This window comes from Tachypleus tridentatus, chromosome 8 (assembly GCF_004210375.1).
Source record: "Tachypleus tridentatus isolate NWPU-2018 chromosome 8, ASM421037v1, whole genome shotgun sequence".
Classification (NCBI taxonomy): Eukaryota; Metazoa; Arthropoda; class Merostomata; order Xiphosura; family Limulidae; genus Tachypleus; species Tachypleus tridentatus.
Window position 1 is genome coordinate 34,004,152 of NC_134832.1, and position 18,137 is coordinate 34,022,288.

General features: G+C 34.1%; 1 protein-coding gene across 3 annotated transcripts in view; it reads left to right on the forward strand.

Moving 5' to 3' along the window:
- LOC143222136 (helicase ARIP4-like) overlaps positions 1-15,143 on the forward strand; it is a 66,510-nt gene extending 51,367 nt beyond the window's left edge. For all 3 annotated transcript variants that reach the window (XM_076448157.1, XM_076448155.1, XM_076448158.1), the window contains exons 20-22: positions 889-1,098; positions 3,056-3,117; positions 8,332-15,143. In XM_076448157.1, the coding sequence (XP_076304272.1) occupies positions 889-1,098; positions 3,056-3,117; positions 8,332-10,254 (2,195 nt within the window). In that variant the 3' untranslated portion in view covers positions 10,255-15,143. The remainder of the gene's footprint in view (positions 1-888; positions 1,099-3,055; positions 3,118-8,331) is intronic.
- The last annotated feature ends 2,994 nt before the right edge of the window (positions 15,144-18,137 follow it).

Consider the following 18,137-nt stretch of genomic DNA (forward strand, 5'->3'; position numbering starts at 1 on the left):
AAACTTTAATGAGCACAAAAGTATTAGAACATTGTTTGTTTGTTTTTTCAGCACACTGAGCCTGTGCTGAAAGAGTTAGCTGCCTGAATTGCATCTTTTTGTCTTAGTTAAATGCTTTTAAAATATTTAATTTAGTGAACTTTTTGAGTGATAGCTTTGCTTGTTAAAAATGATTATGGCCACCTGTTGTTGATACTTGTTCATTTTTTATAATTTTAATTGGCAAATAGTTTTTTATATTTAATTGCAATAAGTAAAACATTTTTGCTAACCCTTTACTAGCATATCCATGAGGATCAGCCGTGGTTATATGCTGTAAAGTGGTATTGGTGTAGCTGTGGAAAAGTAAACTCCTGATCATGTCAGGTTCACTTTTCAGTAATTTCTTTACCATATTCTGTGAAGTGTGTCTCTTAATTTCAACACCTTTATACATTTCTCCCAATTTGTGTACCGTCAATGTATCTGTTTTATGTTTCAAGTTCCTTTTTTTGGTGTATTTCCATTGGCTTTTTCATTATTACAAGCAAATCAGCCATATCTTGTCTACTAATCTTAAATATTAGAATCTGAGAATTGGTCATAGCTGAGAATTGGTGTGATTAATGTCTCTGTCTGTACATTATTATTTATATATGATGTTAAGAAATTTTTGAATAATTCAGGTTTAGAAGAAAAAAGTTGGCTGTCGTTGTCCATTATGTCCTGTGCAAACATTTTTGTTTTCTTTAAGCTGCTGTGGAGCAAAACTTAAACTTAGATTTTTAATACAGATTATTTCTTAAATGCTATGCAATTTCAATGAATGACTTGCCAAATATTTCATCTGTATGTTTATATACATTAGCAGTTTTGGTTTGACATTTTTTTTCTTTTTTCCAATGGCAGCTGTCAGTATCCCATCCAATTCAGTACCAGGTCAATCTATAGTCCTTCCTGCTGGTCAAGAAATCCTTGTACTAAGGACTCCCAAAGGAGTTTACTTGCGACTTCCTGATGGTCGACTAGTTGCAGTGAGACTCCCACCTGAGCTGGCTGAGAACTTTCGTCGTCAGGGGCAAGTCTTAAATGGACAGTTTGCTGAGATAGCAAATGCAGGTAAAAATCTTATGTTTTGAATTTATGTAATATTTTATTTAAATGTATTAATGCATGATTAGAAATGAATATTGATTTAAAAAGAAAATTACTAGTAAAATAAAGATTATTTATAAGAAATGTGGTGTTAAGTTGACTTGAATAAAAATTGTATCAGGATTTATATGCACCTGGGAAAGTGCTTGAAAGGTAACCTCTTTTGTTAATGTTTTGGAATAGTACTTTCATATGTTCTTAATAAGTTACAAATATAAAATCTAATATACAGAGATTATACTAGGGCCTAAGTAAAATTTAATATAACACCAATCTCTTGCTTTGTCTCTTTTATATTGACACCATATAACACCACTTTTCTGCATTCTCTTTTGTATTGACACCATATAACACCAACTTTCTGCTTTGTCCCTTGTGTGTTGACATAAAATAACACCAGTCTCTTTCTTTGTCTCTTTAGTTTAGTTAACGTGGCAACCTTCTTTCATTCTTTTTTTTTTTGTCATGGATATACCAAAGTACATTCGGTTTTATATATGGTTTAAAATTAGATATATACCAGTATTGATATTTTATAGTTGTTATCAGGTAGTATTTGACCATGTTGGTAATACCAAATTCCAAAATTTCACTTAATCAAATGCTGCATTAAAATATAGAAGGAGACTGAAGTTTCAGAAAAAAAACATACATTGCTAAATGCTTTAAGATTCTTTGGACCAGAGTATTGTCATTGGTCAGACCACTGATTTTTTTACAGTGGAAGTATTTAACCAAGTTGCATTAATCTCAGTTTGACCTTGTATTATTGAGTAACAACTTGATAAAATTGTACAATTCAATTTACATTTTCCTTTATTTTTTACGTTGTGAAATTTCCAGAATTCTTAATGAGAGATCCTGTTTGGAAAAAAAGTTAAATACATATTTGTATCATAAAATTTTTAATTGTTTAATTCTCTTTTCAAAAGGTTAATTTTATATACATAATAAGTTTCAACTTCATTAGTGTTTATTAACATTTCCTTTGATTCATAATTTTGCAGACAGCAGTAGCTGTCACTTCCAATTATAAAACAAAAAACATGATTAAAATGAACATCTGTATCACAGTGGCATCAAATCTGGTTAGGTAACAGCATTCTTGGTCTGGATCAGTTTTTCTCTTGTAAATATATTCATTTTCTTAAAGTATTTTCTACTCATCTGTATTGTTGAAATGTGATAAATCATCAATAAAATAAAAGAGACAAGAACTTGAGCCATCAAAAATTTTTTCTCTTCACTATTCTCTAAGCCTAACTAGGATGTCAAGAACAAAAAGAATGTCTAAAGAAAATACAAAAGAATTGTTAGATCTTTAATTTATTCCCAGTAAATTCTGTTTTAGTGCTCTGCAGAAATTTGCATCTAATCACTTTCTTCTAAAACGGTGAGGTTTCTTCTCAGCCAGCCGTTATTAATTCTCCATTGACTTGTATAATCTATAATCTGTTCTAGCCAGTGTATTTAAACTTTGTCTATGGATACTTTCAAAGCTAATTTATAACATGTGCCATGAGGGTGTAAAAGTATGAGAGGAGTATGGTGACAAAATTGGAGAAGCAATAAATAAAAACCAAATCAGAAGCAAAATCTTAGGAGATATTGATGCTTTTTTGCAAATAATAACCTGTGCTGTGAGACAGGCAAAAAAGTTATAAAAATATGAATAAGCTCATTGTTTACAGGCAAAAATCCTCAGAACTGTTTCAGAAAAGTAAGCTTTTATCATTTTTCTGTGCAAATTAAATAAGTTCACAAAAAAAGATATTAATTTGAAATAAATCTTGAGCAAAACATTGAGGTGAGAATTAGAAGTATTATATTTATATAAATTTTAAAACTTCAAAGGTGCTGTCTTCAGATATGTTTTAACTGTTTTTTTTAGTTGACTTGTTTTTGTTTTGTTTTTTTCCAGCTCATCAAAATCAGTCACCAGTCCCAACTTCGGGAAACAGACAGAATCAACGTTCTTATGGGGTATGTAGAGGGTTTAAAAAAGAAAAAATAATAAATACTAACTACTTAATTAAATTAACACTTTTTACCAGCTAATGTAACAAGTAGTTATAAATATTCCCTTGTTGTCCAGTAAGTTATGTTATTGCTAATTGCGCTTGGTTTTAGCAGTAGTAGTAGCAGTTGTTTATTTATATACAATTTTATGAATGTATTGTATTTAAAATATTCTAAACATCTTTATCTAGCTGAAGATAATAGCATCAATATTTAAAACTTTATATTGAAAATAATATTTTATCTTTTACTGTAAGTAGATGAAAACTATTACATTAAATTTGAATTAACCTTATGTTGATTTCACAAGTTCTGTTCATTGATAGATTGTTTAGACAAAGTACTCATGATGAGTACACTGAAGTGGCTGGTAACTGTGTTATATAAAAAACACAAGTGTATAGGACCACATTTCAGAAGTCTTCCGTCTTCAGGTCATTCTCCCCTCATTGCTTATTCCTGTACGTGGTAGGGGTCTCCTGGGAAAGGTACTCTTCTTTAGTTTACCTCCTCTGGGATCTAAACATCCACCCACATGTTTGCTGTGCATGGCAACCCATGAAGGGGAGGAGAGGATCCTGGTGGTTGAGGGGTCCAACCCTAACATACCACTTTGGCCTTGAATACCTGTAGACGGGCTACCTTGGGGTGGTCCTCCTTGGGCCAGTCGGCTGGTGCACTTGGGCTATGGTCAACCAAGTACCAGTGTTGGATGTTCTCAACAGGTGTTGTGGACATTGTATCTGATGCTAGTGTTTGGGTATAGTGCTCACGAAACCCTGATGTTGCTGCAGTGTCCTTGTTTGACATTGTAGTGTGTCCCCAAATAGGGCTCCATGATGGGTGGGGTCAGTGGGCACTGAAATATTCCTTATTTTTTTATTATGGATCCTCCAAATAACAACTTAAATAAAAGAGTGAAAAAACAGTCCATAGGTAAATGACTATCTTGAAGATTCTGAGCAGCAGTCTTTAACATCTGTAACACCTGTTGTACCTCACTTTCTTATCCTACATTCTCTTTCAGACAAACCTTTAGGAAAAATGTCTCCCTTTTTCATTCAGAAGGGACTAGAGGGACTTGCTGGCTCTCCAAAGTCAGTAAAGAAGCTTCGATCTGGTGACATATTGGTGGAAACATCCACATTTCAACACATTTCTTGCATTCAAAGGCGATTGGGGAAGTACCTGTTGAGGTTACACCTCATGTTACTTTGAATTCATCATGAGGAGTTATTGTTGAGAGGGATTTCAAGAACATCCCCGAGTCAGAGATTCTTGCTGGTTTCTCCACTCAAGGAGTTTCTGCAGTGATGTGTATCTCTACTAACAAAGATGGAATTACAATGCCAACCAATGTCCTCATTCTAACATTTACATCACCACGTCTACCTGCTACCATCAAGGCAGGTTATCTTAATTGCAAGGTATGGCCATACACTCCCAACCCTCTCGGATGTTTCCAGTGTCAGCAGTTCGATCACTCAAAGACGTCATGTCGTGGTGCCTTGACGTGTGCTCGTTGTGGTGGCAAAGACCATGATGCCTATGAGTGTGAAACAGAGCCTCATTACATCAGTTGTGATGGCTCTCACCTGCACTACTTTTGTTCTTGCCCTAAATGGTTGGAAGAAAGAGGTGCAGAGTTTCATAATATTACTTATCCTGAGGCTCAAAAGTTGCTGTCCACTACTTCATCTTGGACTATACTGCTGCACTTTGTCCCACTACTACTGCAATTAATGGGAGTGCAGGTTCCGTGGATGTTGATATACCTCTCTTGAATAAAGACAGTAAAGAAAAAAGACGTGGCCATGAAAAAAAGGGTTCTCCACCCAATTCGCCTACACATAAAAATGGCCACGTTGATACAATGTATCTTTGAGGTTTATGTTCTAATCTGGATGACATCAAAACAATCATGCTTCCTACCATCCTGTATGTCTTTCCTTACAGGAAACATTTCTGGATCCTGCTGATTCAGTCACCTTTCGGCAGTTTTCTTTGTACAAAAATGACAGGTTGTGTGATGGACGAGAGCATGGAGGATTGGCACTGTTGATTGATCAGCATGTGCCCACCCTGTCTTTGGCACTTGACACACCCTTGGAGGCCATAGCCATCCGTGTTTCCTTGGGTCATACCATCACTGCTTGTTCTCAATACCTGTTGCCCAGAGAAACCTATGATCAACCAGACCTTGATGCTGTCATTGAACAGTTGTCGTCTCCCTTTTTAATCCTAGGGGACTTTAATGGGCATCATCCTCTCTGGGGAAGTGCTGATATTCATAGGAGAGGTTGCTCTGTAGAGCATGTTCTCTCTGATCACAACCTTTCTCTTTTCAATACTGGTTCTTCTACTTATTTGCATGCACCTAGTGAGTCCTTTACTGCTATTGATCTCACAATTTGCTTCCCTTCACTATTCTCCCATTTTTCTTGGAGGGTTGACAATAATGCATGAGGCAGTGATCATTTTCCTATAATTTGAGAGAGACTGGCCGTGGCCAGTGCCACTTGACCCCCATGCCCCCAGTGGAAGCTGGATCACGCAAACTGGCCCTTTTCACTGCTCTTGCAGAACTTAAGCCTGCCATTAATAGACAACTATGTGGCAGCAGTAACTGACTGTATTATACGAGCAGCTGCTCAATGTATTCCTAAAACCTTGACACGTTTTCCATTATATCCTTGTCCGTGGTGGAATCCTGTATGCCACATGGCACAGAAGGCTCAAAAACAGGCCTGGGATACTTTTCGTAGGTATCCCACACTCTCGTGCTGCATTGCTTTCCAGCAGACTTATGCATGTGCTCGGTGGGTAAGAAGTCAAAGCCAGAAGGAATCTTGGATTAAGTTCACAACCAGCATATCTTCTTCCACCAGTTCCAAAATAGTATGGGACAAGATTTGAAAGGTCATTGGCCAATATAATTCTGTCTCCCTCTCGATTTTGTTCTCTGATGGCCAGGAAGTATCTGATACCTAGAGCATCACTGACACTCAAGCAGAAAGCTTTTGTAGGATATCTAGCACTTCTGCTTTCTCTGCTACCTTCTTAGCCATCAAGACTCAGGCAGAGCGATCATCTCTTTCCTTTCAAGCTGATTGTCTCTACAAGTATAATTGTCCCTGTACAGTGATGGAACTCAAACTGGCCCTTCATCAGTCTAGCAGTGCATTTTGGTTGGACCTGATGATGTACACTGTGAAATGCTACGCCATCTATCTCCTACTTTTCTTGTTATTCTTCGTATTGTTTTTAACTGGATCTGGCAGGAGAATATTTTTCCTGACGCATGGTGCCAGGCTATTTTTCTTCCTTTCTCTAAGCCTGGGAAGGATCCTAAGATTCCTTCGAACTACTGTCTAGTTGCTCTAAATAGACTACGTGTTGGTCACAGTTTTTTAACTCATCGTTTTCTTTTATCTGGATCTGATGCACCAATATGTTGTCTGTGTAACACTCAGATCACAGTAAGCCACATTTTACTGTTTTGCCGTCATTATGACTCCCAACAACAGCACCATTTTAAACGTGTTATTTCCCAAGGTCTGTTCATAACATTAGACAGTGTAAATGGTGATGGTGACACTATCTATCTTCGAAATGGTTTTAGTTTTTTTAAGGCCATTAATCTTTTTAATGCCATTTATTTTTTAATTTATAGATTAGACCTTTTTAAATGTTATTCCCTTTGAAGCATCACAGTCCATCTAGTTCAATTTAAAATTAGAAAATGACCATAACATTAAATAACTTGAAACCAGGACTGGAAAGGCCATCTTCAGGTGACTAACGCTGCTCTTTGAACTACCTGTTAGTCTTCCTGGTGAGTTATTATTAAAATTATGCTACAGTTTTTTTGAAACTAGTTTGTTTTGAAAATGGCCATAACATCAAATAACTTGGAACCAGGACTTGAAAGGCCAACTTCAGGTGACTGATGGTAGTTTTTGTACTTACCTGTTAGTCTTCCTGGTGAGTTACAATAATTACAGTTATGCTACAGAAAGTCCTCTACAACTTATATTACTGAAGTTTTTCTCTTAATGCTGTAGACTAGATGTAAACGTTGGTTTTAAACTTTGTTTTATTTTAACTTTTTACTGGATGTTTGGCACAGATAGCCTAGCTGTTTTGTGCCATAAAACACCGAATCAACCAACTAACCAATCAGGTCATTCTATCTAAGTTGTTGACCTTTTATATTATCAAGATCAACAGCTTAGATACAATGACCTGATGATGGAATACTTTTGAAATGTGGTCCTCTACATTTGTATTTGTTTTACATCAGGCAGGTACCAACCACTCCAGTGCACTCAGTTTTTTTTTAATATTTTTCTTGAATATATGTGTATATATTGTGTTATAGTAAAGCCACATCAAGCTATCTGCTGTGTCTTCTAAGATAATTGAACACCTAATTTTAGTGTTGCAAGTCTGTAGACTTACCACTGGCTTAGTGGGGGAAATTTTCTAGAGAAATTTTGAGTAATGTACGTAAAGAAGATAATTTGGGAAAAAACTTTTAAATTACCTTTCTTCATGGCCAATGGTTGTGTACTTGAAAGAATTAGGTGTCAGAACAGGGAAGGATTGGGGATTAAATGTGGCCAAGACCAGTGAGAAAGGAATTTCAAAAGAAAAAAAAAGGTTGGGATGAGGGGAAGGGGTTCTTGAGAAGACAGTTATTTTAACTGTAATACTGCAGTGGTTATAAAATGTGCTAATACTAATTATGCAGCTCACAAATTAATTGCAGATAAATTGTGCAAAATGTTTTACTTACAGTCTGGTTAATAATCAACTTCTTGTAAAAAAAAAATATGGAAATATATGACTAAGACAGTTAAATGAACTTTTACAAAGTAATTCACATTAATATAATTATAAGAAAGTAATCTAGTCAACCATTTATCACCTTTCTGTACTATACACTTGTAGTGGGAAGTTGGGAGTGCTTGAAAAAAAACCTTTTATTCGATGGATTACCAAATCTCCTGGAATTTGTCTAGTGAACTCAATTCACCCATGTATTAATTAGAGGATTTTCTTTAGCTGTTTTTTTACTGTGATTTGCTTGACATATGTCAAATGACAAGATTAGCAAGTTGCTTCAAGAGCATTAATTTTTCTTTTTTTCCGTATCTGTGTTACTTGTTATCTCAGATTGTTCAACCTACACTGCAGTGTGGAGGTACAGTTCAATTTTCATCATCTTCCTTGAGAAAGACTGCACAGACTTCACCCCCAGAAGTGATTGATCTAAGTGATGATGATGATGAAGTAGAGAACAACAGCAAACCCACTAAGAAAGATCTTCCAACTGATTCAAGTTCAAGTAGCACAAGTTGTTCAGAAACTAGTTCAGAAGAAGATAATTTGAAAAAACCATCCAGCTCAAGGAGTTGGACCTCTCAGTCCACTGCATCTTATAGAAATGTAATAAACACCAGTTCTAAAGAATTACCTGCTGTTCCTATTGCTGGATATTTACCTTCTTTTCCAAACAAGCAATTTTCAGCTTCTGCACCAAATGCAGTTTCGTTTCCATCTAGGTTTCCAAATAGAAATATTTTCCATCAGATGGTTTCTGATGGGCACCTTTCTGTCTCTAAAAGTTCCAAAAACCAACTTGATGGTCATATCAGACAGAATCCTAAATCATTTGTTGAGGGTCATTCTACTGAAACTAAAAAATCTTCCCACTTAGAACAACATACTGATCAACGTTCCACACATGTAAGTATGTCATATGATTCGGGTAATGCCACCTTTGGTGGCACCAATGGAATAAAGCCATCTTGGATACTTCAGGATAATTCTGTACATAAAGAAAATCTTAATACCAATTTGGACAGATTCAATAAAAATTTACCAAACCAGTATTCCAGTACTCCGGACATTACTGCTTATGGTGAACACAATAGGCTTTTGAATGGTCAGACAGCCTTGGGTAGTAATTATGACAAACAAAATCAATCTATGTTTATTTCTGATAGCCTAATTACAACATCAGGACCTTCTTTGCCAGTGTATACGAACTTAGTGTCTAAAGGTCAGGACTTTGAACATTGTACAACAGTCAGTTCAGAAAAAAGTGCAAACAATGGCCATCTGGGTAAGGATAATTTGGATTTCACTTTTGTCAATGAAATGAGGGATTTATCTTCAGACAGAAATAATTTTCATGAACGAGAAAGAAACAATTTCAATAATGAACAACATCCTGGTCCTTTTAAACAGCATCAGGGAGACAGTACCCAAAGATTAAATCCAAGAGTTCAAGAAGTTCCTGTTTTCAGATCTAAAGGTCAAAGAACTCAGTATTATCAGAATACTTTTTCTGATACAAGACAGGGTGGTTTTATCCCAAATTTTGTGGGTTCTCAAAGACCATACCCTCAGAATGTTGGTAATTTCCAACAATTTAAATCAGAATCAGAAATCACATTACCTAGCAAAGAAATGAAAACACAGAATTCTTTTTGTGAACAAAGATTGATGAACCAAGATGTCCTTCCACCATCTGTTTTGAAACCTTATCAAGGAAATGCACCTAAAGGAGACCAATTAGTATGTTCTCTTGCGCAAGAATCACCTATTAGCATGCAGAACAGTTCTCAGCCGGTATTCACTGAAAGTTCACGGCCAGGTAAGGTCAGTATGCCAGTTGAAAGGAACCAAATGTTAAAGCATAAACTGCACGAACGGAGCTTTTTCTCTCCATCCCTTGGTGCAAGATCATTGTCCTCCCATAATAATTTATCCAGACTGCCTTCCTTTAGCAGTGAAAGTTATATAGGAACAGTTAGCAATCAAGGCCGTGTGCTTCAATCAACACAGAGCTTTCTTGTGCCAGACTCACATGCAAAGCCTAACAGAACAAGCACCAGTAACAGCTGTGTATCTGCCCCTGTAGACACTGCACAAGACAGTTTTTCAGCATCTGCTTCAACTTTTTTGTCACAGAAGATAGATAATGACTTTACACAATTGGATTCTGTCACAGATTGGGAAGGAACACAAAATTTGAGTGCAGTGGAAAAAATTTCACATAAAGACTCCAATCCCAGTCACTATTCTACATGAAATTAGAAGTATGTGACTGTAATCTCAAAAACATTTAATTAATAATGTATATTCAGGGTAAATAAAACATAAGCAAAAATTCAGTGTAGACATGCATAAGTTTCAGTGTATGTTTTGCCATGTGACTGACAAAAACTAAGTCTGCGCTATTCGATTTAATTTTTTTTCTTCTTTGCATGAAAAAATATATACATTGTACAGAGTTTACACACAAAATAGAAATTGAGTGTGTACCATACATTTATTTGCTGCTAGCTGTTCAGTAAAGAATAGTACAGGACATATTGAAATAGTCAAATGAATAACATCAGTTTTTAAAATCTTAGCATAGACACACAAGAAAATGAAATTAAGTCAGTATACCTGTTATACTATGTAGAGTAACATTAGACCAGGTATTTAGAATGTTCTGAAAGTGTTTTAAATCTTATTAGAACAGTTCTTTCTTTCATAGTTACTAAATGCAAGAAGCATAATTATTGCATTTTACCATTCATTGTAGTGTTTTTAATTCAAGTACCTGGTTTGATGAAACATTGAATCATGTCAGTAACTGAAATAGTTATTGGTGTAGTTCAGCAGTATGAATAATTTTTATTTTGTTGATGATATTGGAGAAAAATGTTCTTCTGAAAGGCATGCCTTTATTTGATTTCCTTGTGTATGTGTGAAATGCTTAAAGATCTTTGTCTATTATGGTATTTAGTAAATTTTTCCAAATGCTTAATTGTACTTATTCATTATTCATTAGATTTAAAAAGTTGTCATTCAACTCATATATATTTTATTTGAGTTTGTATTAAATTTACAGGATGATAATTTAAGATCCAAAGTACACTCATCTGTCAGTATTTGTTATTTTACCACTTCCTGTTTGTTATGTGTAATTCTGTGTAAGCATGCTGTAGATCTTAATGTGTAGGTTGCATTGTACAGACATTCATCAACTAGGATTTATATTTAAAAGCAAATTTGAGTTACGTAAAAATGTAAGCCTAATTGCATCTGTGTATAAGTGTGCGAATGAAAATCTTTATCATTTGTTAATTTATAAGTTATGAGTATATAATAATTAATTCAAAATTAAACTAGTTTTCATAATGAAACTCTAGTGAAGGGTTAGGCTGTAAAGTTGTAAAGTCATTTGCATGGGACCTCACCCTTTTTGGTTCAGTGATCATTGGTCTCTTATCCTCAATGTTGATATGACTTCTTTTGATGGTCAGTATTTGTTGAGGTTAGGTTATTTAACAGGATTGACTGTTTACACTATGCAAATTTTTTTCATTGAAAAGTAACAAAATTAACATGCTAATGTTTTATGTTGAATCTTTTCTTTTATGGCACAATCACATTATTACTGCCAATTATTTTTAGCATAATTAAATTATGTTTAATATATACAAAGTTTCAGAATGCACTTACATAGTTTTTATTTAAAATATGATGTGAGTGTAACCTATGGAGATAACTTTGTGGTACTGATTGTGGTACTTGGATGATTGAGAAAAGAAAGGGTTAAAGTAAAATCATATAATACTTGTTTTTCCATTTTATAATAAAAGAAAATGTAAGTGAAAGTTAGGAATTTTGTGGAAAATAAATTAGTCACATTATGTTTTACTGATTTATGTAGTTATGTTTTTCATGTTTTGTATTTATTTTGTAAGGTAAGCAAGGTAGCTCCTAAATAGAACACAAAATATTATTACTGTTATAGCTTTTAGTACACTAGATATTGACATCAGTGTTTATAGAGATGGTTATATCATTGTTGATATAGCACTTAAAAATTCTCCATTACTTCAGAAATAAGTGTCTTGCTTGAATTTAATATCTATTTACCCTGATGTAAACATTTTATCTATGCTTCCTGAAACAAAAAATAAAGCATTCTAATACTTTCCTTGACGTTACTAAGGCTTTTTTCAAAATATAATTAAAAATGTGATGCTACAAATGGGTTTTTAAGAAACTTACCTATTTCTAAAACTACTGGTCTATAAATTAATGGACAGGGGAAAGGTGGCAGTGGATTGTAAGTACATACAGAAACTAGTGTTTGGTTAATCTTAAACATTTTTCTTAATTAATTTTTGTATTTGGGTAAATATTAAAATTCAAGATCAAATGCAAAATGTATTGTTTGTGGTAATCTTTGCTAAAATTTGTTGATAAATATATAAAAAAATCAATTTTGTACATATGTCAGTCTTTTGTTGTATAAAATCTAGTTTTATCATTATTCACAGATATTGTAGGTATATAATTTGTGCTTATAACGCTTTTAATGAATAATTTAAAACAATTTTAATGTGACAGTAATCTGGTTACAAACGTAATCACTCTAAGTGGTCTAATAATTTTTATGTTTTGCTATATAATAAAACAATTTAATATAATTAGTTTCAATTTTGGAGAGATTGCATGCCCTTGTCCCACTGATGCTTCTAGGGGTTGCATCTTTTTATATTGGACAACATACAATTTTTGCCTTAGAAAAACTCAGAAAAATCCTTCTCCAATCCAGAATGATCAGCTATCCAGTTCACTTTTTGTAATGTGAGGAGTAGTTTCACCCTTAATGTGCCAGTGACATTTAGGTACAAATCTGATCACACTTCAGTTATTAACCCAAGATCCAGAATCTGGATTTGGATCTGGGCCAAATTTAGGGAGGACTGTCCCATACTGTCTTCCCATCTTGTATAAAATGTTTGTGTACATCAGTTTTTTAGTTTTCAAGATATGTGCGAGGAAACACGCTTGCAGACCTGATTGCGATACCCTTACAGGGTGACCATAGTTAATTTTATTCTAGAACTACATGGCATTGTAATTTATATAATTAACCATGTTATTTTTAGAAAACTCTGTTTTATATAATTATTACTAATTAATGTTGAAATGGTCCAACTGTTCAGGCTAACAAGGCAGCTCGATTTGCTAATATATACCACTTTTAGGTCATGATTGTTAACAGTTAACGGGTTATGTAAATTTCTGAATTATAGGAATAAAAGTAAAGGCCAAAAATTGCTTTTGAAAGTAAATGTCTGAACTAGGTGGTAAGTCCTAAAAGATATGAATCTTCAGTCTTGCAATTTTTTCATGTGTAGCAGTTAGGTTATAATCATGTTTATGTAAATAAACAGACTTGTAAAATTAGTCACTATGGTAAATATAAGTTAAATAGATTAGTAATCAGTACATGGCTTTCTACTGTGTACATTTATTGTAAAAGTAGTAGTAGTACTTTTTTTCAAAGTAACAAAAGTAAAAATGGGGAAAAGTATGTACTCAGTTGATAAAATAACTTGTTTTCAAACTTAGAAAATTTTTTTCAATGACATTTATTAACTCCTTAAACCCGAGCAGAGCTGATGCTGTAAGCGTTGAGTCAGAAATCCTGATTTATCCCTCGGTCTATGACTGCATCCACTAGTATTTATCTCTGGCTGAAAACTATTCCAAACCTTTTATAAATCGACTGGAAGTTTTATAACTTAGTGATAATTAGTAGGGCATCATTAAAATAATTACTGCAGAACACAAAAAAATTGTAGGTTTAAGGAGTTAATAGATTAGGCATAAACATGGTTTCACTTAGTTGTGGTAAATACTGCTTCATGAATTTTAACAATATAGACTTGCTGTGTTTATGGTTGTAATAATCTTATTGTTAACTACTCTTCTGATTTGTTTTGGACCTTTGTAGTTTTAAAATGATTGGACGAGGGATGTAATTTAGACTTGCAAATATTCCCTCATAGGTATTGTGAATAAATGAGGATTTTTTATTATTATTGCAAGATGAATGTTGCCTCATTGTTGAAGTGAAACTGTCTTGTAAGTAAATTTAATGTGTTTTTTTTGTTTACTTCTGTTGCTGTGTCAAAACACAAAATAGTTGTTTTGATATAGTAGTGACTATTAGAAGTAGCCATTGCATTTACTAATCAAGAAATGTGTCTGTGTGTATATTTCTACAGAAAATTTTAATTGTTGTATAAAATTAAAAACTGTCATTGGTTGTTTACTATTTATGTTCTAGAGTAACTGCTCACGAGTTAACCCTAACGTTGACAAAGAATGAATGTAATTTCATTCCACACCTCTGATAAGTAAATGGTTGTAAGAACACAACAGCTTTCTGTAGTTTATTATCACATCTATATAAGGCAGTATTTAGAACTTAAGCAATTAAATTCACGTTGTTAAGCCCAATTTGATGAAAACATTTAATATTTCCTCTAACTTAGCTCCACAGCCAATGTTTAGTGCGTTTTTTTAAAGGTGAAAGAATGTCATATTTCATACAGTTTTTGTTTATATTAAGTATTAATTTGAATATTCTGTGTGTATTATACCTTAGCAGCATTAGATAATACAAAGATTTGTTAAAGCATAAAATGGGTGGTTTAGTGCAACAATAATTTCTTTCCGAGCTAACATCAATGGAATATACCCTCCCATTCCCAGGTTTCTGTTATGATTAATCATTTTATTGTAACTGTTCTATAGATTTTGAAACATAATTGTTTGTTTATCTTTGTAAGTATTTCCAAAATTCATCTGTTCCGAAACAATTTCATAAATTTGTAACGCATCTACCGCGAAAGGTGAAGGAAAACTGGTTTATACTTGAAATTCTATATGCATCTCCTACTGGTCAGTTTTTACTCTTGCGTATGTCTCAGTTTTTCTTATTTTGTTTGTATATATTATTGGAGACAAAAACTCCTAATTTATGTTTGTTTACTCTTTTTTTTTTTTGTCAGTAGCTTAAAATTTGATAACTGAATTAGTTAAGGAATACAATGTTTTATTATACTTAATATTTCTTTTTTATGTTTTAAAAATGTCTTAATAAATGTATATTTATTAAAGTGTTGTCCTTTTGACATCTTATGTTATTTCACTTTAATCGTGGGAAGTGTTTGAAATTGTACAATATTGTACTTGAAGTATCCATGGTATCATTATGTGAACAAACAGAGACGCTGGTTGTGCTGCAGTAAAAATGTTTACATGGGTTTTTAATCGATAAGGTTAATTTGAACTCTTTCATGTATCGGAATTTGCTGTACATTGTATAAAACTTTAAGACTCATTGTACCTGTAATTAAACATTACTTTTTCTCATGAAAATGTGTGGCTTCTAAACTACTATAATTACCTATAAAGAAAGTAGTTTATATTCCAAAATACATATTGTGGTAGTTTATTTAAGTCATACGAGTTGAAAAGTATTAGATTTTGGAAAGCAGGCTAAAGGAATGGAGGCGCTGTTAATATCCAGACCGGTAAAATATATTTAATTTATCTAAATGTGGTTCTGCCTTTTTGATCCAGTTGAAAAATAAAAGTTACGTAAGGGTTCAAAATTATAGAAATGTAGAACTTTGTTTTTCTGTTATTACCAAGAAAGAACTGAAATATTAACCCATTACTGTGTTGGAATTGATAAATGTTCTAATGATAAGAGGCCCGGCATGGCCAAGCGTGTTAAGGCGTGCGACTCGTAATCTGAGAGTCGCTGGTTCGCATCCCCGTCGCGCCAAACATGCTCGCCCTTTCAGCCGTGAGAGCGTTATAGTGTGCGGTCAATCTCACTATTCGTTGGTACAAGAATAGTACAAGAGTTTTTGGTGGTTGGTGATAACTGCCTTTTCTCTAGTCTTACACTGCAAAATTAGGGACGGCTAGCACAGATAGCCCTCGAGTAGCTTTCTGCGAAATTCAAAAACAAACAATTCTAATGATTAGTGTTATTTCTCCATTTGTATTAACTAGCGTATGCTTTCAATAATAGTTATCAGTTTTGAAATAATCTTTACTGAACGTGCTACGTAGCACAACATTGAGTGGGATTGATCGATAAAAAATGTCTTGAGAAATTGCCAATAGTTTCTAAAAGTAATGATAAAATATAAATGTCCAAAAATTATGAAAATAGTGTAATAAAATAGCAAGATAAATTAATGTAAATGTTATGAACATGAGTATGACGAGAACAAAAACAATACAATCGTAACAGAACAGAAGCATGAGAAAATCAGTGTTGTAAATTTGCTGAGGATTTGTGTATTCTAAAATAAGGATTTAAAGGAGTTGCATTCAAAAGGAAAAGCGCGTGTGACCTTGGATTTATTGACAAATAACCAGTTCACTAGTGTATTTCGGTATGAAGACGAGCTCATCCAAAGCTTCAGCCATGATAAAATAGGCTAATTAATGTATAGGACAAGGCCGAATTTAATTGTTTTATTGGCCCTAGGGTTTTCAACTTAGAGAGGCCCCGTAATTAGAAGGTGACGGAGATTGGAACCTGCGACACTCAGATTATGAGTCGAGTGCCTTAACCACATGAGTGTCAAATGAAGCCTATATTATTTCTCTATTAGGATACGGTCCGATAATTCACACAGTCACAATCTACACGTAACAATAGTTGATCTGCAAACGCGAGAGAGATTTTTTATGCCACGTCCATAAATATACAACATCGAGTTTTTTACATGAAAGTCTCCTTTTCTTTTTTTGTTCGTTGTCGGTGTAAAGTTTTATTTACATAAACAGTTTTATGAATATCACTTAAAAACATATAGCACTAATTATATTTTGACATAAATAAAACCTTTTCAAATAAAATTAATACTGCATCTAGCTTCCAGTCTGCTAAGGTGCAGGTGTCCATAGATTATGGCCCGGTATGGCCAAGTGGTTAGGGCGCTCGACTCGTAATCTGAAGGTCGCGGGTTCAAATCCCCTTCACACCAAATATGCTCGTTCTTTCAGCCGTGAGAGCGTTATAGTGTGCGGTCAATCTCACTATTCGTTGGTAAAAGAATAGTACAAGAGTTTTTGGTGGTTGGTGATAACTGCCTTTTCTCTAGTCTTACACTGCTAAGTTTGGGATAGCTAGCGCAGATAGCTCTCGTGTAGCTTTGCGCGAAATTAAAAAACAAACAAACAGTAAACGCTTTCCAATTCATTTTATTTCCATATGTTATGGGGGCATTTTGTAATGACAATTGAAAACATATTTCCCAGTCACAGTAAGAATAGGTGGGAACACTAAAATAAACGTCCCAGCCACAGTGAAAGAGTTAAAACTTACTTGGAATGTTAGTGTTGTGTGGACTGTTACTCTATACCAGGGGTTTACAAACTGTTAGACCTGCGGAGCTTCACGTCAGAAAGAAGAAACATTCCGGAGCCTTAATAAAACAAAAAATAGAAACGTTAGGTAGAATAAAGTAATAAAAGGCCCAATGCGCGATAAACGTGTTATATTAAAGATATATTTTTGCTTTTTGTACAGCGTATTCTGATTCAATTTTATAGTTTTAGGAAAAAAAGTATTAACGTTCTAAAATTTTCTCGCAGAGCCCGGATAACTAGGGAGAAACATAATTTGAAAAACCATGATTTATAGTAGGGGTTCCCAAACTTTCTAGACCTGCTGAGCTTTACATCAGAAAGAAAATGTTTTTTTTTAATTTTGCGCAAAGCTACTCGAGGGCTATCTACGCTAGCCGTCCCTAATTTAGCAGTGTGAGACTAAAGGAAAGGTAGCTAGTCATCACTACCCAGTGCTAATTCTTGGGCTACTCGTTTACCAACGAATAGTGGGATTGCCTGTAACATTTATAACGCCCCCACGGCTGAAAGGGCGAGCATGTTTGGTGCGACATAGATTCGAACCCGCGACCCTCAGATTACGAGTTGAACGCCTCAACCCACCTGGCCATAGCTTTTAGAATATAAATTTATTAAAAATATCAATATTTAAAGAAAAAATTTTACTTCAAAATTTTCTCCTTGCAAAATTTATATCAGTAAAAGTACAGTGTACTTATTTATTTATTAAGGGCTCG